Source organism: Apium graveolens, chromosome 11 (genome assembly GCF_009905375.1).
Source record: "Apium graveolens cultivar Ventura chromosome 11, ASM990537v1, whole genome shotgun sequence".
NCBI classification, from domain to species: Eukaryota; Viridiplantae; Streptophyta; class Magnoliopsida; order Apiales; family Apiaceae; genus Apium; species Apium graveolens.
The window spans coordinates 57404591-57428546 of record NC_133657.1 but is presented as its reverse complement, the minus strand read 5'-3'; the positions used below and the strand labels follow the sequence as shown (position 1 = coordinate 57428546).

The 23956-nt window shown below is 37.6% G+C and overlaps 1 protein-coding gene across 2 annotated transcripts; it reads left to right on the top strand.

Annotated features, from left to right (window-relative positions):
- Window positions 1–318: 318 nt before the first annotated feature.
- LOC141697308 (putative serine/threonine-protein kinase WNK10) lies at window positions 319–4097 on the top strand. Of its 2 annotated transcripts, XM_074501605.1 has the most exons (7): window positions 319–1012; window positions 1514–1551; window positions 1688–1915; window positions 1995–2215; window positions 2291–2448; window positions 2628–3021; window positions 3122–4097. In XM_074501605.1, the coding sequence occupies exons 1-7, from the start codon at window positions 899–901 to the stop codon at window positions 3949–3951; spliced, it is 1983 nt and encodes a 660-aa protein (XP_074357706.1). In that variant the 5' UTR covers window positions 319–898; the 3' UTR covers window positions 3952–4097. The 2 variants fall into 2 exon arrangements, with proteins under 2 accessions (XP_074357706.1, XP_074357707.1); XM_074501606.1 differs by lacking the exon at window positions 1514–1551.
- The last annotated feature ends 19859 nt before the right edge of the window (window positions 4098–23956 follow it).

Genomic DNA, 23956 nt, shown 5'->3' with positions numbered 1-23956 from the left:
ATAATAAATTTCACTTCGTTTATATCATGTAAAAATATATTATCCAAGACAAAGAATGGAAATTTTTGTAAAAGGACAAACAAATAGAGTTGAAATCAAATTTCTCAAAAAGTATACCAATTCAACTTTATTTTATTTATCAAATTCCCAGATAATTACTCGAAACCAGTGGATCCAATTTCCAATCATCCAATTTCACACGAGTCCATATTTTGGACGCAAAAAGTAACCGCACAACTGTGGGGGTGAAAATCTGGAAAACACGACAAAAGATACCCGGGATAATAAAATCAAGAAAGAATAAATAAATCCCTAACAATAGTCTCTCTCTCTCTGGCAATTACCATCCCTCTCCCATACAAATCCTCGCCTCCTCTCCTTTTCAACACTTTTTCTTTTCCCCCTCTCCTCAACACCCATTTTTCTACAACCCCAATTTAACATCCTCTCCTCTCCTCTTTACTTTTCTTTTTTTCTTTTCTTTTCGGGGTTCATTTTTTATTTGTTTAATTTGTTTTAAAGAATGATTCTTTTTTGATCCATAAAGCTCAAATCTTTCTTTGTTTCTTGTATTTGTGATTGATATGAGGAAACATATTAGTTTAATTTCGAAATGGAAAATGGGGTTATGCTTTTAATTAACAAAACTACTTGTAATCTTTCTCCATCATCGAGCTCATTGGATCTCGATGATTTTGTTGTCGAATGTCGATCGCGATTACCAACGAGATCGGCATTCGATTCATACTCTATTGCCACACAAGCATTTTCCGAGAGACAACAACAACAACAACTACTACTTTTCTATTTATTTTTATAGGCCCTTGGATTGATTGATTGTTGTTTCTCTTTTTCGATTTTGTTTTCTCTCATATCTTTTTGCTCATTCTCCCTAATCATGAATTCAAATTCAAATGGTTCCATGTTTTCTGTAAATAACGATACCTTGATTGGTAATGTTGATTCTCAGCTTGATTATGTCGAAATGGATCCTAAGGGTCGATATGTGAGGGTACATTCTCTTTACTTTACAACTTCATTATTGTTGTTCAACAAATTTGATTGACTTATATTTCTTGTTGTATTCACTATGTATTCTTACTTCCCTCAGCTCATAGTTTTATGCACATGATTTAATTATGATGTCGATTTAATGCATTTAAGACCTCAGAATCAGATAACTATCCGTCATTTTAATGCCTAATTAATTCTCATTGTCAATATGTGTTGATTTGCTGTTAATTCAGTTGTATACTTGATTGTTGAAAATCCGGAAACACGTGATTAAAATGTCGGGGGATATTGTGTAGTTGTACTTGTTTATTACTCCTATGTAGCAATAAAAAGATAATTTTAAAATACATGTGAGTGTGTATATGTGGCTTTTCTTATTTATGTTTTTGTTTTATCTTTTTTCGATTGTACTTTATTTTTCATTTGAAAATTTTATTGTTATGGATTATGTAGCCGCTGCTTCTGTCATTAATATCTTTTCCCCTGCCTTATTTTACAGTACAATGAAATTTTGGGCAAAGGTGCATTCAAGACTGTGTATGTTTTGTAACTTTAGCTTTCTGTATATTTCCTATGATGAATTCAATATTTAGAAAGTGATGTCACTTTAACTTGCGATGCTCAAATTTTTGTTCGCCTTATTTTTCTTTTGACTTCTTTCCTATTACTTCAGCTATAAAGCATTTGATCAACTTCGGGGAATAGAAGTTGCTTGGAGCCGGGTGAAAGTTGATGATGTGCTACAGTCAGCAGTGGATTTTGAAAAATTGTATTCTGAAGTTCATCTTCTCAGATCACTAGAACACGATAATATCATGAAGTTATATGATTCGTGGGTTGATGATAAGAAGAAAACTATAAACATGATAACTGAGCTCTTCACATCTGGGAGTATGAGGCAGTAAGTTCCCTTTATGTCCCGTTCTTATTTTGTTTATTCTTTTTCCATTCATGAAATAATGAAGTATATTTTATACTAGATATCGTAAGAAGCATAAATGTGTTGATATGAAGGCTGTTAAAAGCTGGGCAAGACAGATCTTATGCGGATTGGACTATCTTCATAGCCAGAACCAACCTATCATCCACAGGGACTTAAAATGTGACAATATATTTGTAAATGGCAATCATGGTGAAGTTAAAATTGGGGACCTTGGATTAGCAATTGTTAGGCAGCATCCTACGGCCAAGAGTGTCATTGGTACGTGCACAATTATGGAAACTTTGAAGTGTAGAATAAACCTTTGATGGAAAGCTGATTTATTTTTCTAACTAGGGACTCCTGAATTTATGGCACCGGAAATGTATGATGAGGAATACAATGAACTAGTTGACATATATTCTTTTGGCATGTGCCTCTTGGAAATGGTTACCTTTGAATATCCATATTGTGAGTGCAAGAACCCTGCTCAAATCTATAAGAAAGTTACTTCTGTAAGTTTTCCCTCTTCAACTTTATGTCTTTCTGTTAGCAACTAATTTGGCAATTGCAGCAGCACAATTTGTACATGCTCAAATAATTGGAATTTAGTGATGCGGTGATTATCAGGATCATCATTTAGTTTTGCTCCTAGTCAGATCATTTCTGACATCTTAAATATATGTTCTTGCAGGGTATTAAACCTGCTTCGCTAGGCAAGGTGACTGATCCCAAAGTTAAAGAATTCATTGAAAAGTGTTTGCTTCCAGCTTCTGAAAGGTTGACTGCAAGAGAGCTTCTGAAAGATCCCTTTTTTCAACTCGAGAGTCCGAAAGAAACAATATATAATCAAATGCAATTGCCTACCCAGTTCCCCAAATCATTGAGTTTGTTGAGCTGTGGCTCTCTTTCAATGGATATGGATTATGAGTATAAGCAGTCTGTATGTACAGAATCTAGTGGCGGAACCCCACAATCTCCTGTATTGGAATTTAAGAGGATGCATCAAAATAATGAATTTAGATTGAGGGGCATGAAAAATCCTGACAATTCTATAGCATTGACCTTGCGAATTGCTGACTTAAGCGGTAAATATATGAGCAATGATATCTTATGATGTTCTTCTTGGGTTGTTTACCATGTATGTTTATTGTCTGTCATAATGTAATCAGTTTTTATTGCTTGCAGGCCGAGTGAGGAACATACACTTCCAATTCTATCTCGATACTGACACTGCATTTTCAGTTGCCAGTGAGATGGTTGAACAGCTGGAGTTAGCTGACCACGATGTAGCTTTCATTGCTGAGTTCATTGATTATTTAATAGGCAGAATTGTACAAGGCTCAAAATTTTCTCATGATTTACATTTCAAGACTGAAACAAATGATGGTGCTCTTATGCCAAATTCATGGAATGCATCCCAACCTCCTGATCAAGACACTGTCTCTAATTTAACTGCTACCGCAAACCATCAAGAAGATTTCGTGCATGATGAACGTAATACTTGTCAGAGTTCAGTCCCTCTTTCTCATATCACATTACATGCAAGTCCAAATTTTGCAAATATGGAAGATAAAGAGTCACAAGCATCAGCTGCTTCTGAGATGATGTGCGAAGATACTGCTATGAAGAATGAGAAAAAGGCTGATTATGCTGATTTTAACATTAATGGACTTCGTCAAAATTTGAGTGGCCTTGACTCTGAGCTGGACTTCAGGGATTTATATTACGACGAGTTTAAGATGCAGGAAAGCGATACTGATGTTGTGGAATGTATACAACCTAATGACATTGCAAAGAATTGGGAAATGACTTTGGCAAATCTGGCTGGAGTCTCCAAAGTTATAAGTTCGACAGGTTTAGTTAGCAATAGTTCGCATTTGTCTTCAGCAGATGAAGAACAGGTGGCAGAACTAACAATGGAGCTTGATGCAATTGAGGTACAGTATCAGCAGTGGTTTCAAGAACTCTCAATGAGGAAGCAGAAGTCAATGCCATTAGGAACAGATGGATCATAGACAAGAGTCCACCATGAATTATGATGAGATGATCTTTGTCCAAATGTTTGAATTTCTTAAAATATATATTTTATGTGATGTCTTCTGTATGTTCTATTTAGACAGTTTTCTTTGCTGAATGGAAAATATATTTACCTTCCCTTGAATAGTGTGATGCTCATTGAATTGGGGATTTGTCTTGTGATATGGGTGGCCAACAGATATTTGTTTTTTCTTTCGAAATGTTCATGTATCATTTCAAAATAGCAGTTGCCCTTGCAATAACTGGTAATACCAAAAAGTGCAATTGCAAGAAAGCTACCAAGTAGCAGGAGTAGAGACGTTCCACATCCACATGGATGAGCACATTATGATTCCAAGGATGGGGGAATTGTTGACCGGAAGTGCTACCAAATTGGATGCTCACATGCAAGTGTTGGCAGGAAATTGTGCCGTCTCCAATGTGCCATCTTTCCTGTGTGACAGGGTTAGCGGGGTTACCCAATACTATCTACTAAGGTAGCTCGATTGAAAAGTTGATATTATTAAGGCAAGGAAAACAGCCTCTGATCCAGATATTATGCCTAATTATCTCATCAATAAAGATACGGTGAACCAAGATTAACCTTTTCTTAATCTCCTCCATTGTAATTTTCAGCCTAGTTTCATAAAATTAACTTGTACATGGAATTAGGATATATTTTCTCATTTTTTTCTTATCAGTTAGGCTCTGTTTGAGATTGCTGTTAAAAATTGATGTGCCGTTAGAAAAAGTGCCGCTGAAAAAAGTGTTGTTGTAAAAATCAGATGACTGTTTGGTAGTTTTTTTGATATGTATATGTGTTGATGCAAAAAATTAAAAATAATGATACTTTTGATAAGGTTTGATGGTGAAATCAACATCTCCTTTCCGCAACAGCTGAAAACAACTTTTTCTAAAAGTACGGGGTACTTGCTTTCTCTAACAGCAGTTTTTAGGTCAGAAGCACTTTTCCGAAAAGCAGCTTTTAAATTTTATCAAACAGTTTTTTAACTACTTTTCAGCGAAAAGCTGCAATATCAAACGCACCCTTAGTATTTTATTTCCTAGCTAAGCTATCTATTGGTGCATATTTTTCTTGTTCTTTGAGTAATAAGGTTCGAGCAGAGAAAGCCGTTGAAGTGTTTTAATATTGATTGAATCTTGCTCATTTAAGCTTTTATGCTTCTGGGGGTCTTCATTGCTCATTTAAGCTTTTATGCTGATGTACTTTTGTTCCTATGACAAAGGTGAGTTTAGCTTCTTCTTTTCTTTCTTTTTTTTCTTGTCGGAAAGGTTCAGTTTAGCAAGTAATGTTAAGCCACAATGTTCTTGTGTGCTTGTGATTAAAGCTGTTCACGAATCGAGCCGAGCCGAGTTTTGATCGAACTGAGCTGAGTTTTAATTTTTTTGTGACGAGCCGAGTCGAGTTTTCTTAACGAACAGAAACCCGTGTTCGAGCTCGAGCTCGAGAACGAACGAGCCGAACACGAGCTGTTATCGAACAAAATCGAGCTGAGCCGAACACGAGATTTCTCCATCAAAACGAGCCGAGCCGAGCCGAGCTGAAGTAAAAAATTCTGGTCAAAACACCGGTTGACTGTTAAAATAACAAACCAAATACTTTTATTTTTTTCTAAAATTTTTGTTATATCACTAAAATATATCGATCTTAACATCCGTACGGTTGGATCATTCATAAATATTTTTAAAAAAATCGAAATATTAATACGATACTGGACACTAGTTACAAGTACATGTCAAAACACTGGTTGACTATTAAAAATCAAATCAAATACATTTATTTTTTTTCTAAATTTTTTGTCATATCACTAAAATATATAGATCTTAACATCTGTAAGGTTGGATGATCTATAAATATTTTTTAAAAAATCAAAACATTAATACGAGACTAAAAACTAGTTATAAGTACAGGTCAACAGGTCAAAACACTGGTTGACTATTAAAATAACAAACCAAATACATTTATTTTTTTCTAAAAAATTTGTCATGTCACTAAGATATATAGATTTTAACATCCGTAAGATTGGATTATTCATAAATATTTTTAACAAAATTGAAATAGTAATATGAGACTAAATACTAGTTACAAGTACTGTTCAAACAATTGGTTGATTGTCAAAATAACAAACAAAATAAATTAATTTTTTTCTAAAATTTTTATCATGCCACTAAAATATAAAGATATTAACATCCGTACGGTTGGATCATCTATAAATATTTTTAAAATAATCAAAACATTAATACGAGACTAAATACTAGTTACAAGTATTGGTCAAAACACCGGTTGACTGTTAAAATAACAAACCAAATATATTTATTTTTTTTCTAAAAATTTTGTCATGTCACTAAAATATATAGTCGTACCATTCATAAATATTTTTAATAAAATTGAAACATTAATATGAGACTAAACACTAGTTACAATTACTGTTCAAACAATCGGTTGATTGTCAAAATAACAAACAAAACAAATTTATTATTTTCTAAAATTTTATCATGTCACTAAAATATATAGATATTAACATCCGTACGGTTGGATCATTCATAAGTATTTTTTAAAAAATTAAAACATTAATATGAGACTAAACACTAGTTACAAGTACTGTTCAAATAATTGGTTGATTGTCAAAATAACAAACAAAACAAATTTATTTTTTTCTAAAATTTTTATCATGTCACTAAAATATATAGATATTGACATCCGTATGGTTGGATTATTCATAAGTATTTTTAAAAAAATCGAAACATCAATATTGGACTAAATAGAAGTACAGTCAAACTACTAGTTAACTGTTAAAATAGCAAAATCAAATATATTTATTTTTTCTAAATTTTTTATTATATCACTTAAATATATAGATCTTGATATCCGTACGGTTGGATCATTTATAAATATTTTCAAAAAATCGAAACACCAATTAGGAAATAAACAAGTAATAGTCAAATCACTTGTTAATTATTAAAATATCAAATTAAAAAATTTATTTTTAATATCTGAATTTTTTCAAATTATTAAAATATAGATTTTGGCATTCGTATAGTCCAATAATTTAAAAATATTTATAAAAATTCTGAATAAAATTCATAATAATTAAATATATAAAAATAAAATATATTTTTTAAATTTTTTTCGAGCCGAGTCGAGTTCGAACCGAGCTCGAGCCGAACATGCCAAAAGCTAGGCTCGAGCTCGTTTTCTTAACGAACACATTTTTGTGTTCGAACTCGAGCTCGAGCCCAAGCCCTTAACGAATCGAACTGAACCGAGCCCTTAACGAGCCGAACTCGAGATTGCTCGCGTACAGTGTGGTTCGCAAATAGCTCTGCTTATGATGTGTTCTGTACTGAGTAGATATCTCGCACGATTACTTTCTGCGAGTTATATTATTTTGGCATACTTATAAGTTAATGTTTAACCAATTTATGGATCTGCAGGGGTATCACATATGCAACTTGCAGATGGATCAGTAATCAGTTGTTCTGATGGTCGAAACTTGTATGAAACAACAACTGGAGATGAGTTCAAAAGGATTGTGATGCTTGGTGTATGGCTTGATAAGGTGATCTTTGATTCATTGTCCAATTTTTTTAAATTTCGTATTTCACGAGCTGGGCAGAACTTCATTCGAGTTGTCTAGATGCAGAACCCTGTAATATGTTGTTGTATACAAATTTTAAGGACAAAGTTTACGAGTTACATTTTTTCTTGTTTTTAAACTAACTTACAAGTGAGGTAAAATGGCTATTTGTTGACTATAATCACTAGTAACTTACAAGTGACACGTTAAATTAAAAACACTCTTAATCGCATCATAAATTTATAATTAACTTGCAATTACATCACTGAATTTCTGAATATTTGCACCGTCGTTAAAAATGTGTTGATCTTTAACGGAGACCGTTAAATTGTGTAATATCATCTTTAAATTTTCAAATTTATCATTGAACTATGTGTTAATTTTCGATTAGGTCACTTGCAGGGAAAAGAATGAATATTAGAAATATAACAAACGAATTTTTTCAAATTCGTCACTGATATCAATTATAACTATCAGAAAAATTGAATTTAGAATAAGATATTTTAAATCGTATATTAATTCTAAATTTATTTATATTTTAATTACACAGAAAACGTCAACACTATTACTGGAGTAAACAAAATTATTGGGAAAAAAATGTTATCTAAATATTTGTTCACTTGTATCGATTATAAATATATGGATTGAAATGGTACACACAAATTTAAATTTAATTAAAGGGTAACATTTTAGAAAAAACTAAAAAGTTTAAAGTATAAATTAAATGGTTATGCAAATTTAAATTTAATTAAAGTGTAGTGCAACTATACAGAGAAAAATTGTGATATTTTTCTAAGTATATGAAATAAATGAGTATGTTCAATTTTTGTTATGGATAAAAAACTAAGGTTATTATTTGCTGTATTTATTGCTAAGGTTCGGGAGCTCAAGCCCTTTAATGGCTGCTCTCGTGTTTCGTATCTTAACTCTGCCTTTACGAGATGCCTACGTATCTCTGTGAATTAGAGAATCAAGCCAAAAAACGTAGTTCTGATTTGTGGGGGTGAGACCCCTTATATAGATATTGGTGGTCCTTCAATTGGACTTGGTATATGAGACTTGGTGATCAAGTCTCTGAATTAGAATGGACTTTGGGGTCCTAAATAGTAGGAAACTGATTCCTTATCCTTCTAGGTGCAAGGATTTATGTCCTTATCGGGACTCTTTTCAATAACTGATTTTTCTCTTATTAATTAATTACGAAATTAATTAATATTCAGGATTTTTGGGCCTTCTTTGTTCCATCAGGCCTGATCTGATCCATCAGGCCTGATCAATGTGTTAACCTTTTTGGTCTGAATGTCATACATCTTCTTATTGGGCCTGGCAGCCCAAATCATGTATAATTACTATAATATTTAATTACATAATCAGGATTTATTTATCCCTATCATTTGCCCCCCAAATTTTGGGAAACCGTACAAGATTTCGCAAAAGTTAAGTTCGTTCATTCCCTTCCAGGGTATCGTTTTGCGTAAAGTGTAGAGCGACCTACACGCTTACAACGATTTGCCTTGTACGTGGCTTCAAGGTCGTTTAAAACTTCCCCTTCTATTTTCTTACATTCTCCCTATTGTTAGGAATTTTCTGGTATTTTTCAGGAATTTTCCCTTTTTTCCGAGATTTTTTCACATTTTCTGCAATCTTTCACAAATATTCTCAAATTTTCAGCCCTTTTACGACCAGGATCCTAGTCGAAATTTCGACCTAGATCCTAGTCGAATTTTGGGCCAGCTTTCCAATCCTGGTCGAAGGACTTCGACTAGGATCCACGACCTGGCTTTCGACCAGGATCCTAGTCGAACCTTCGACCTGGATTTTGGTCGAAAACTAGTGTCTTTCTTTGCTTCCTGGTCGTTTGGTTTCGACTAGGATCCACGACCTGGGTTTCGACCAGGATCCTAGTCGAACCTTCGACCTGGATTTTGGTCGAAAACTAGTGTCTTTCTTTGTTTCCTGGTCGTTTGGTTTCGACTAGGATCCAAGACTTGGGTTTCGACCAGGATCCTAGTCGAACCTTCGACCTAGATCTTAGTCGAGACTTCTATGCTTATTTGCTTCCTAGTCGTTAGATTTCGACTAGGATTCACGACCTGGGTTTCGACCAGGATCCTAGTCGATTCTCCGACCTGGATTTTAGTCTAGGTTTCTGCATCCCATTCTTGAAAAATATTTTTCTTGATTCAGGAATTCAACCTCGATCCTGGTCTGGCTTTCGACCTCAATCCAGTTCTATTATACCCGTAATTTTCGGGTGTCTGTTCGAAAGAATTCGAGCAGAATTCACGACTTGGAACTCGACCTCAATCCTGGTCTTATTGGGCTTCCTTTTTATCCAATTTGGATTGGGCCTTATCTTTTTTAGGGCTTTGATTTGGGCCTTCTATTTTTCCAAATCCTAATTGGATTTGGGCCTTCTATTTTCCAAATCTTAATTGGATTTGGGCTTTTTCCAAATCTTAATTGGATTTGGGCTTTTTATTTTTCCAAATCCTAATTGGATTTGGGCTTTTTATTTTTCCAAATCCTAATTGGGTTTGGGCCTCCCATTGGGCCTCTTATTAATCTGGGCTTAATATATTAAAACACCTTCTTTAGAATTCTCTAGAATTCTCGGAAATTTCTTTGGAATTCCTTGAAATATTCTGGAATGTTCCATTTCTGGGTTTTTTATTTGGGCCTTTATCTTTACCGGGCTTTTTGTCCCTTCAACTTCACTTTTTCTCCTATATAAAGGAGTGAGTAGAGTCTACTGCTCCTCACTTTCTCATTTCTAAATACTCCTTCTTTCTTCTTCTGTTAAGAATCTCAGAGCAATAACAGTAGGTCGGAGTATCTTAAGCCCCAAAGCCTTTTTTAGGAGCATTACTTCAGGTAAGACTTCTCCCTTTACTTTTTGTGCTTGTTTTTGCATAGTTTGCGTTTTAAAATTGTCTCCTTATGTGCCTTTTTTTCAGATGGCTGATAAGAAAATGACCCGTTTGGCCAAGATGAATGTGGCCAGAAAGTCCAATAAATTCCCCATTCGGTCAAGGTACACTTCCTTGATTGATATGATCAACACCCGAGGGGACAAGTACCCGTCAGATGCGCATCTAGACGCGCACGACCATATCAGTGCCTTGCGGGATCAAAATGAGCTGGACAAGTTGAGCGGTTGTTTCGGAATCAAGGATCCTTTCAAGCTAGTTCTTGCAGGTCCGGTCGACAGGGCCTGTCAGTGGAGGAAAGATGCACTATGCGTCTACAAGGATACTTTAAGGGCAGGTATTAGACTCCCCTTTCACCCATTCATCCCTGTTTTGCTAGCTGATGTGGGCATCAGCCCTTGCCAACTCCCTCCTAACTCTTGGAGGTTGATTCTGTGCTATCTGTCGCAATGCGCCAAGCACAATGTCTCTACCTATGTTGCTGTTTTTAGAAAGATTTTCCAGTTCAAGAACAGTCCTGACAAGAATCCGAGGTGGGTTTCTTTAAACCAGCGCCCAACCGTTCCTCACATAGTGAACGGGAAGTCCATCCCTGACAACAACTTGGGGTGGAAGAAAGATTTTCTGTTCGTCATTTGGGAGGGTGGCGATTGGGGCACCCTATTTCGCTCGTCTTTTGGGCTAGCCGTAGATGGGAGCCCAAACGATATAATTTTGTCTGAGGAGGAGACCAGAGCTTTCAACCTCCTTACGCAAGATAATGGGACTTCCCATTCTTGGGATCTTATCAGGGAGACCGTTCTTGTAGAACGCGGCCTTTCTCCTGTCCCTAAGAAGAGTACGTTTCCTTCCTTATCTAGTTGTTTTCTTTCCTTCTATCTTCTACTTTGCTAACTTCTCAACTCACTTATCTTATTTGTTGCAGTGGCTGAGAAAATTGAGGAGGCTACAAAGACTAAAGACCTGGAAACGACCAGGATGAGCTGGAAAGGTCTTTAAAGACCCGCGCCTTGGGGATCATTTCCCGGAGTTCCTACTCCAGGAAAAGGAACCAGGCGAAGAAGGCCCCAACCAAGTTTTACGTACCAAGCAAAAACCAGGGTCTTACTTCCAACTTGCTTGGGGAATCCGGGGCAAGGATTCGATTGTTGGCAACACAACGCTTGCCAAGGAATGGTCTATGCATTCCATTTCCCCGGTTGACTATCAAGACTTTGTCATTCAACAGGACTTGGAGGCTAACGAGCTTTTCGGAGCTCAGGCTTTGGCGACGGTAGGTCTTTTTCCTTTGCCATTCGTAGTTTTTTTGCCTTTTTGATTTTTTCCATTTCTTACCTTTGCTGTGTATCTTGTAGGCGAACGCCCATTTTCAAGGGGCGATTCATCAAGCCAAGGCTTGGAAGGTTGGCCTCGAGGATGCGAACAAGAAGTTGGAGGAGGCCAACCTAAGAATAGAGGCCCTTGAAGCCCAACTTGCCTCATCTACTTCTGACTTGGAAACGACCCGGGCTGAAAATGTTATCCTCAAGGCTCAAAAGGATAAAGCCTTTAACGACTGGATGGACACTCAAGAGTTCAAGGATTTAATGGTGGAGCATGATGCCCTCCTTCATCCAGTCAGCTATAAGGAAGGCTGGGACGCTGCTGTAGAGGCCATTCAGGACGAGTTTCCAGAAGTCCTGGAACAGTCCTCCTTCCCTTGCCCTGTGTGAATTCCAGCACTTGGGGGCATTACAGATAAGCTCACTGATTTGATCAAGGACGACCCATCGGGGAGTCAAGTCCAAAGCCAAAAGAGAAAGGGGCTCGAATCCAGCTCTGAAGAGGAGGAATCTTCTTCTTCGGAGGAGCCCGAGCCCGTTATAAAGAAGGCCAGGGTAGAAGAGCCTCCAAAGCCAGCGTCTCCTAAACCAGCATCTCCTGCAGCATCCAAAGAGCCCGAAGATAGTTCTGAGGGAACCTCTGCGGAGACTTCCGACTGGACTTCCGAGGGACCGACTAAATAGACATCCGAGGAGACTTCGGATAGTGGTTCCGAAGAATCCCAGCCTTCCAAGGCCTAAGTTTTTATGTATTTCTTCTTTCTTAGACAATATTGAACTTTGTAGTTGACTTTTATTGTTTTCAGTCATATTTTGCCGAAGTATCGTCGTATTTTTTCTTTCGATTTTTTAAACTCAAGTCTATAACTTGGTTTTATCCTTCACAATGCATCAATCTAATAAGCTGAGATTAAGTCGAAGGCTTTATATTATAACTTAGTATCTTGATACCTTACATGAAATGGGTTCAACCCTGATAAAACTAAACATAGCTTCTATATAGAAAAATCCTAAGCAAGCAAAGCTTCAAGGTGCTTTTAAACCTACTTGTCATACTGACAAGTGAGAATCGTACTTTAACTGTTCTACACATAGTAAACCTTCAGGTTTTGGGCATGCCAAGTTCTCGGGACTTCAAAACCATCCATAGTCTCCAGCTTGTAGGTTCCTCTACCCTGAACGCTCTTGACTTTGTACGACCCTTCCCAATTTGGGGCAAGTTTCCCTTTCTGTCCTCCACCAGAAGCTTCCACTTTCCTCAAGACTAAGTCACCTTGTTTGAAGAACCTTTCTTTAACCCTTAGGTTGTAGTAGAACGAAGCTTTTTTCTGATATTCCACTATCTTCGCATGTGCCTCATCTCGTACTTCGTCAATTAGATCCAGGGATAACCTTTGCCCTTCTTCATTTTCCTCAACATTGAAAGCTTGAATCCTGGGGGAGGAATGTGAGATCTCTACAGGAACAACTGCTTCTGCACCATATGTTAACATGAAGGGAGTTGCTCCAGTCGTGACTCTACAGGTAGTCCTATAGGCCCATAGTATGGGCCATGGGGAGTATTTCATCCACCCAGTTATTCCTTGACTTCTCGATCCTCTTTTTTAGTCCATCCAGGATTATTCGATTTGCCACTTCCGCTTGCCCATTGGCTTGCGGGTGAGCCACGTATGTGAATCGCAAATCAATTCCATTTTCCTCACAATATTTCTTGAATTCCTCGTTGTTAAACTGTGTTCCATTGTCAGTGACTAGGATGCGGGGAATTCCATACCGGCACATAATACTTTCCCATAAGAATTGTGCAACCTGCTTAGTTGTGATCTTGGCCAAGGGTTTGGCTTCAATCCACTTGGTGAAATAATCAATGGCTACAATCAGAAACTTCCTTTGTGCTGTGATCATGGGGAAGGGCCCTAGTATATCCATTCCCCACATAACAAAGGGGATGGGCGAGTTAATAGAGGTCAGCATCTCGGGGGGTTGTCTAACAACTGGTGCGTGCTTCTGACAGCGGTCACATTTTTTCACATATTCTTTGGCATCAGCCATCATTTCTGGCCAAATGAGCCAAGGCCCTGCCCCCCAAGTGTTGCCCACATATGCCTTCATGTACTTTTTCAAGAGCCAAGCGAGCCTCATCGGGCCTGAGACATCTTAAGTAGGGAACAACGAAAGACCTTTTATACAGAATTCCATCTATCAAAGAGTATCTCAGTGCTCGAACAACCAATTTTTGTGCCTCAGTAGCATCGTTTGGTAACCAACTGGTTTGAATGTGAGCCTTAATGGGATCAATCCATGATGTCCCCAGGCCTATTGGAGCCACAAGCTTAACATTAATGCTCCGTGTCTTCAAAACGCGATAGTATACACTTCCAGAACTTTCTTCCATCTCAGATGAAGCAAATTTAGACAACGCATCTGCCTTGGCATTTTCCTCCCTTGGAATGTGCTCAACACGGCATTCATCAAATTGGGTCATCACGGCCCTTACCAGGCGGACATACTTAGCCATCGTTTCATCCCTTGCCTCAAACTCTCCCTTCACCTGGGATATGACCAACTTCGAGTCTCCACAGACTTTTAAGTTCTTGACTCTAAGTGTCCCTGCTAAGCCAAGACCAGCTATCAGAGCTTCATATTCTGCCTCATTGTTTATGGTTGGGAAGTCTAACTTCATGGCATACTCAATTAAGAACCCATCAGGGCATTGTAAAACCAAACCTGCTCCACTTGAATTCATTTTTGATGCTCCATCAAAATAGAGAACCCAATATTCTTTTTCCTTATTAACCTTCTCTTTATCCCCCTTATCAACTTCCTTGTCTTAAGGTATGTTATCTTCCTGTCCCCCGACTTCTTGGTTGGGTATGGTACATTCCACCACGAAGTCAGCTAATGTTTGGGCTTTTATTGCCGTTCGTGGCTTATACTTGATGTCGAACTCTCCCAGCTCTATTGCCCACTTGATCAATCTCCCACTATCCTTGGGACTATGAATGATATTTCTCAGGGGCTGATTCGTTAGCACCTCAATTTGATGAGCCTGAAAGTAAGGTCGTAACTTTCTTGAAGCCATTACCAAGGCTAGAGCAACTTTCTCAATAGTTGAATAATTCAACTCAGCACCATGCAGAATTTTGCTGACATAGTATACAGGTTTCTGGATTTTCAGTTCCTCCTTAACCAATACAGCGCTCAAGGCACTCTCTGAAGCAGCTAAGTACAAGAATAAAACTTCATTCAAAGCTGGCTTGGCCAACAACGGGGCCTGGGCCATATATTTCTTTAATTCCTCGAATGCCTTATGGTTTTCCTCATTCCATACAAAGTCTTTAATATTCTTTAGTGACTTGAAGAATGACAAGCATTTGTCTCCTGACTTGGAGATGAATCGTCCCAGCATAGCAACCCTTCCTGTGAGCTTCTGAACATCCTTGATAGTTTTTGGTGGTTCCATGTCCAAGATTGCCTTTATTTTATCGGGGTTAGCCTCGATCCCTCTCTTGGAGACCATCAATCCCAAAAATTTTCTAGATCCTACTCCGAAAGCACACTTTGTAGGATTTAACATCATCTTGTGGTACCTCAGGACCTCAAAAGCTTCCCTCAAATGGGTTATATGGTCAGTCTTTACTAGACTCTTGACTAACATGTCATCGACATAAACTTCCATAGTCTTGCCAATAAGATTCTTAAAAATTTTATTTACCAACCTTTGATAGGTGGCTCCTGCATTCTTAAGATCAAATGCCATAACTAGATAACAATAAACACCAAAGTCAGTGATGAATGATACCTTTGGAATGTCATACTTGTGCATCTTGATCTGATTATATCCACTAAATCCATCCATGAAGCTTAGCATTTCATGCCCAGCAGTGGCATCTATCAAAGTATCGATCCTTGGTAGCGTAAAACAGTCCTTAGGACAAGCATCATTTAGATCAGTAAAGTCCACACACATCCTCCATTTTCTATTGGCCTTCTTCACTATTACAGGGTTTGCTAACCACTCTGGAAATTGAATCTCCTCAACGAAACCAGCCTCCAAGAGCTTCTCCACTTCCTGTTTTATAGCTTCTTGTCTTTTTTGGAGCAAAACTTCTTTTTTTTTGTTTCACTGTCTTCCGATTTGGGTCCACATTCAGCTTGTGAGTAATCAGTTCCGGGTCTATGCATGGCATATCAGCTGCTGACCATGCAAATACGTCACTATTTTCTTGCAAAAATTTCACCAACTTCCCTCTAAGGGGCTCCTCGAGCGTTGCTCCAATAAAAGTAACCTTCTCAGGATCTTCGGGGGCTAAAGGAATTGAAACCAAGTATTCTGCTGGCTTTCCTCTTTTCTCATCGTTCTCTCGGATATCCAGATCTTCAATAGGAAGAACCTGCCCCCCAACTCCATCTGCCCTCAAAGAGGCCACATAACAGCTTCTAGCCATTCTCTGGTCTCCTCTCTCTTCTCCAATCCCATCCTGGGTAGGAAACTTCATAACTGAATGGTAGGAAGAAGGGACTGCCTTGAAGGCGTGTATCCCTGTTCTTCCCATGATAGCGTTGTAAGTCGAGCTGGCCTTCACCACCATGAAGTCCAACATCTGAGTTGTTTGCCTTGGTTCCTGTCCTATGGTTGTTGGCAACTTGATTATCCCTTCTACGGGGCACTCCACTCCCGCAAACCTATATATTGGCATGTTAGTTGGGGTCAATTGGGAGTCATTATATCCCATCCTCAAAAAGGTGTCATGAAGCAAGATATCCACTGAAGCACCATTATCCACAAAGACCCTTCTCACTTGGCTGTTCCCTATTATCGGGGTTATAACCAACGGATCGTCATGGGGAAATTTCACACCCTCCAGATCAGAATCATCAAAAGACATTGTTACTCCTGTCCTGGCCCTCTTCGGGGCTTCCCCAACAATATGCATAACTTCTCGGGCATACGCTTTCCTGGAGTTCTTAGATAACCCAGCAACAGTTGGTCCTCCAAAGATTGTGTTTATCACAGGCCCTCGGGGTCGTGGTCCTCCGAAGATTGTATTTATCACAGGTCCCCTAGGCTGGGGATTCTGCCCCTGATCATCTGGGTCCCTCCTACGATCTTCAAAATTCTTTCTTCCATTGTTATTCCTATCCCCTCCTTCTCCAGTGTATTTGTTCAATCTTCCTTTTCGAATGAGGAACTCAATTTCATCTTTCAGCTGTCTATACTCATCGGTGTCATGACCAACATTTTTGTGAAATCTGCAATACTTGCTTTTATCTAGCTTTGCAGGATCAGCCTTCAAAGGCTTAGGCCAACGAATATCTCTATATTTCTCGATTTCCATCAAGATCTGGCTTCTAGGAGCATCCAGCTTAGCGTATTCAGTAAACTTTTGCCTAGGTCCTCCCTTCTTGGGGGTTGAATCAGGGTTTTGCTCGGTTCTAGGATACTTGTCCTTAGCGATATACTCCAGATCAGTTTTCTGCTTCTTGCCTCCAGTGGGCTCATTACTCACTACGGTCTTCCTCATGCTTTCTTCCACCTTGATGTACTTCCCTGCCCTATCCTGGAGCTGCAACATGCTTTCAGGGGGGCGTTTGGCTAAGGACATCTTGAAAAACTCATCCCTAGTTCCTTGTTGCAGTGCTATCATGGCTACCTTATCATCAAGGTCTGGGACTTTTAAAGCCTCCTTTGTGAAATGATTCAGATAGCCTCTTAAGGATTCCTTTGTTCCCTGCACAATGCTCATAAGAGATGCTGAACTTTTCTCATGTACTCTCCCGCTGATGAATTTCTTAATAAAAACCCGACTTAATTCTCTGAACGACCCAATAGAGTTCGGGGGCAAACGACTATACCACCTTTGAGCCATACCCGACAGGGTTTGAGGAAAGACCCGACACTTAATAGCATCATTCACGGGCTGCAACAACAGTGCATTAGAGAATGTTCTAACATGATTAGCGGGATCTCCCGTGCCGTCATAAGCTTTTATAGTTGGCATCTTGAACTTCCTTGAGATATGTGAAGGGTTTTTAGCACATAAACGCAACGAAAACATAAATTTAAATCTTAAAAAATGAAACCCTCCGCAGGATCCATGCGAAAAATAATATTTAATTCGTAGTTCAGTATGTTTACCTTAAGAAGCTTTACGTTAATGGAAAGATGGAGGTCTTTAATGGCGATCCAAAAACGATGAACGGAGATCCTTAGCAGCTGCTCCTCAAGTGTAAAGCACTCCACCGGTATCCACCAAGAAAACGATGTAATGAAGGAGGAGGAGGTGGAGAGAATTAGGGTTTTGTAAATCTTTTTGGTTGAGGCAAAAATAGGGTCTATAATATTATATTTATAGGCAAAATTTTCAGCTGAAAATTTTCCCATAAAATATTATTATTATTAACCCTTTATTATTCTCATTAATAATTAAAACACCTTTTAATTATTAATCCTTTTTCTAAACTCTTTAGAAATAATTCTCTCACTTGATTTAATTTCCAAAAATTATATTCTTAATTTATAATATTAAGAACTTTTCTAAATTAATTTATAATCAATTAAATCTCATTTAATCAATTATTAAATTTTCCAATTAATAATTTATTTCATAAATAAATAATTATCAGCCATTATTAATTAATTCCCCCACCATTAAATCATTCTCTTTTATGATGTGACCCTGTAGGTTCAATATTAAGCCGGTAGTAGAAATAAATAATAATAAAACTATTTTATCATTATTTATATAAATTCTCTAATTCATTAAATATGATTAATTAATTAATCATATTTATTCTACATCGTGAGGGATACTTCTCAGAATATCGCGACTATCCGGATAATACGAATTCACTGCTTAGAATACCAAGAACCTATTCAGTGAAAAGTTACCGTACAATTAATTCATTCTACCCTGCAATGTCACGATTAAATACAAGGCATGGAACTTGTGTCAAGCCTATCTTCTTTAATCACTTGCTTTCCCATTCACTATGCTTAGTTCTATTTAATGTAAATTAGAAACTCATTTCTAATTTCATTCACTATGGCCAGAGATTCCTGAACTAACATAAGTGGATCGGCATTGAGCATTCTCTTCCTTCACTGGAAGGGGTAGATCCTTTATTGATCATACACTATCTTCGTGTACAAATTCCTATACCCAGTAGAGCCCTTATAATTGTCCCTTGAGACTAAGAACTAAACCAAAGCATAGTTCAGTGTATACAAGATGACTATGATGACCTCAAGTCTAAGGATACTTGTATAACTATCACTATGTGAACAACTGCTGACACGTGAGTGAACTCCATCAGTTGTTCAGCTGTGTGAGTCATGTTCAGTGAACTTATTCTATAATAAGCACCTACATACTAGCTATAGTGTCACCACACAAATGTCTATGAGAACAGACATCCTTCATAATGAAGCAAGCATAGTATGTACCGATCTTTGTGGATAAATAATTACCAGTTAGTAATCCTACAACCAGGAACTATTTAAGTTTAGAGTTATCATCTTTTAGGTCTCATTATTATGATCTCATCACAATCCGTAAAAAGCTTTACTCTAAACTGTGGTATATCTTATTTAAACATTTAAATAGATAAAGCCCGCAATAAAACCAAAATAAGTCTTTTATTAATATCAATGAAATCAAAACAGATTACATAAAAGTTATTCCTAAATCATCATACATGATTGGACTTAGGACACATCTCTTTCAATCTCCCACTTGTACAAAAGCCAATCACTCTGGTATCTAATACCCATCTTGTCTTTATGACGATCAAAGTGACTTTGAGAAAGTGGCTTTGTGAGTGGGTCTGCTACGTTGTTATGTGTGTCAACTCTCTTGATGTCTCCTCTTTCAATACAATACAAGAAATGTTACCGCGCTCCCACTAACCTTTTTGTAGACACATGGTTCATCTATGTTTTTGATAAAACCAAACTCTTTGATTGTCTCATCAAAATGGATGTTCCATCTACGAGAAGCTTGCCTTAAACCATATATGGTTCGCAGCAGCTTACACACTAGGTGTTCATTTCCCTTGGAAAGAAAACCCTCTGGCTGTGTCATATACACTTCCTCCCCAAGTTCCCCATTGAGGAAGGCCGTTTTCATGTCCATTTTCCAGATCTCATAGTCGTAGTAATCAGCAATCACAAGCAAAATCCGAATTGATTTTAACAGGGCTACAGGCAAAAAAGTTTCATCAAAGTCAATCCATTGCCTTTGTTTGAATCCTTTTGCCACGAGCCTGGCCTTATAGGTCTCCACCTGGCCATCTGCTCCAATCTTTCTTTTGTATACCCACTTACACCCAATAGGCTTAACACCTTCAGGCGCCTCAACCAGAGTCCATACTTGGTTGGTATACATAGATTCCATTTCGGATTTCATGGCACTATGCCATTTCTCTGAGTCAACACTACTCATAGCGTCATTATAGGTCAAGGGTCGTCATCATCAATGATTGACAACTCATTATCATTCTCAATGACAAGGCCATAATACCTCTCAAGTTGGCGAGACACTCTCCCTGACCTACGAATGGGCTGTTCCACAGAAGGTTATTCAGTCTGAACAGGTGTTTCCACTTGATCCGTAGTAGTTTGTGCTTCTTGAACTTCATCAAGTTCAATTTTGCTCCCACTATTTCCTTCAAGGATAAACTGCTTTTCCAAGAAGGTAGCATGTCTGGAAACAAACACCCGATGATCGGTGTAAAAGTAATACTCTAAAGTCTCTTTAGGATATCCCACAAAATTACATTTTACAGATCGAGATTTCAGCTTATCTGGGTCAACTTTCTTGACATAAGTTGGACATCCCCAAATCTTAACGTGTTTAAGACTCGGTTTCCTTTCTTTACATATCTCATATGGTGTTTGTGGAACAGATTTGGAAGGCACCTTATTCAGTAAATATGCTGAGGTTTCCAATGCATAATCCCATAGGAATACTGGAAGATTCGCATAGCTCATCATGGACCGAACCATGTCTAACAAAGTTCGATTTCTTCTTTCAGACACCCCATTTAACTGTGGAGTATATGGAGGAGTCCACTGGGAGACTATACCATTTTCTTTGAGATAATCTAGAAACTCTCCATTCAAGTATTCACCACCTCGATCTGATTGAAGAGTTATAATACTGTGTTTGGTTTGTTTCTCCACTTCATTTTTATATTCTTTGAACTTTTCAAAGGCTTCAGACTTGTGTTTCATCAAATACACATATCCGAATCTAGATCTATCATCTATGAAAGTAATGAAGTACAAAAATCCACCCATGGCTTGCGTAGACATTGGTCCACATACATCTGTGTGTACCAATCCTAGCAAATCTGCAGCCCTCTCTCCATGTCCACTAAATGGAGATTTGGTCATTTTACCCAATAGACAAGACTCACATGTAGGATATGATTCAAAATCAAAGGGGTCAAGTAACCCTTCCTTATGCAATGTCCTCAGTCTATTTTCATTAATATGACCAAGTCCACAGTGCCACAAGAAAGTGAGATTTTCATCATCCCTTTTTCTTTTATTAGTATGTTCAATTTGTAGTAAAGTATGCTCTACGTCACATACATACAGACCATTGTTTAAAATACTACTTCCATAAAGAACGTTATCTCTAAGAATTGAACATTTATTATTCTGAATAACAAACGAAAATTCAGCCAAGTCTAACATGGAATAGAAATAATATTCCTCACAATCGAGGGAAAAAAATAACAATTATTTAGAACAATAGTCTTGCCCGTAGGCATATGTAAATGAAATGATCCTACAACTTCAGCAGCAACTCTTGCTCCATATTCCATCCGTAGAATCACCTCCTCTTCTTGAAGAGTCCTACTTCTCCTTAGTCCCTGCAACGAATTGTAAATATGAGAACCACAGGCGGTATCTAATACCCAAGTAGAAATTTGACTTAGTGACATATTAACTTCGATCATGAACATACCTGAATCAGAAGCGGTAGTCTCACTACCCTTCTTCTTCTTCAATTCTGTAAGGTAAACCTTGCAGTTCCTCTTTCAGTGCCCCACCTTGTTACAGTGAAAGTAAACAGCTTTGCTCTTGGGGTTTTCAGCTTTTGGTGGAACCGGCTTTTTCTCACCAACTTTCTTCTTCTTGGAAGGGTTCTTCTTCCTTTTTTTAGGATTGAAACCTTCACCAATTAGAAGAACAGAACTCTTATTAGGGGGAAAATTCAATTCCACAGTCTTCAACATGTTGTGGAGTCCAGGCAGGCTGACATCCAGCTTATTCATGTGAAAATTCACAACAAACTGCGAGAACGAACTCGGAAGTGATTGCAAGACCAAGTCTTGACTCAGCTCCCCATCCATGGCAAAACCAAGTTGTCCAAGACGTTCAATCAGATTGATCATCTTAAGTACATGGTCATTCACTGATGATCCCTCAGACATCCTACAACCGAACAGTTCCTTCGATATCTCATATCGAGCTGTCCTCCCTGCCACATCATACAACTCTTATAGATGCATAAGGATAGTGTGAGCATCCATATGCTCATGTTGTTTCTGTAGCTCAATGTTCATGGAAGCTAGCATGATGCATTGAGCAACATTTGCATCATCTATCCACTTACGATACACAACATGCTCATCATTATGTGCATCGCTAGAAGGTTCAGTAGGCTTAGGTGAGTCAAGCACATATTCCAGCTTCTCAACCCGGAGAACAATTCTCAAGTTTCGAAGCCAGTCAGCAAAATTAGGACCAATCAACTTGTGAGCATCTAGTATACTCCGGAGTGATAGAACAGAAGACATAACGAATATAGTAAATCTGTAAATGATAAACACATAACAACACTTATCAAATATTCAATTTCATTTCAAAATACTATATGAATCGGGTCTTTATTCATAAGTGTCTCCCACTATTTTATCTAATTTTTTCAACCCCCTAAGTGAAAATTAAGCATTCATAATGCTAGTGGGAATAAGGATCCTACATTCCATCACACAACCTCGGCTGTGGCACGAAACGTCATGTGATGTTCAATAGGCAGGCAATTCTTGTCAATTACATCTTATGTTATTCCCTAATATAACTTTAGCCTCTTGAATAATTGAGTCACAGCTGTGGCATGACAAACTCAATATTCTAAGTCAAGTCTAACCCAACATTTCGTACAATTGAATCAGTCTCCAACGGCCCACGGCTGTGGCACATACCGACCTTTAGATTCTAATTCAATATACACATCTCTATGTAATAGACAAGTATTTCTTATTTCGAAATCAAAGCCCTCGGCTGTAGCACGAAACGACAATGATTTAAAAATAAGAACCACTTTCTACCATGTTGGAAGGCTATGACCGACACAAGCCCGTTGTGTCATTGGCCAATTACTACTTGATATTATTTAATTTTAGAGGGATTATATTACGTTACAATCATAATCATATTATAAAGAGATTCTTCCTTTTAAATTAAATATTTCAAATCAATAATCGATAATCAGATGATTCCCAGATCGGGTGGAGCATTGTCAAGAGGCGTCACTTAATAACCCTTTCTTACAGATAGAAATCTGTTGTTGACAGAATCATCCTTTCTCTCAATATTGAAAATTCATATTCAATTACGTGTTTCATAAATACAAGAATCTCATGATCATATTCATAATATTTATTGTTAAGGAAAGAAACGATTCATATTCTAGATTTTCTAGAGCACGCCTTATATTGATTTAAGTTCGCCTAAATCTATCATCGCATGGTAAACATATGCATATATCTCATATATAAAATTAAATAAACAAGTAAATGTAAAGTGCAATAAAGTAAATGTGTTTGGTTATGGCCCCATCCTATGTGATCTTTATCAAGCTCATGATAAAGATCAAGGTCAATCTAATATGGTGATGGAAATAAATACAACTATTTATTACATAAGTCTTCTTCTTTGTTTAGACTTCTTGTATGCCTCGTCTTCTTTTTTGTATCACCTCCAATGGATAGCCTTCTTGAGTCTTCAATTACATTACATGATTGAAAGTAAAACTAATGTAATGAACTTACAAGAATAACTCGAGTTACATTCGAGATTTATGATTACAAAGATTGACGACATGCAAGTCGTATTTAAAACCAAAACCAAAACCA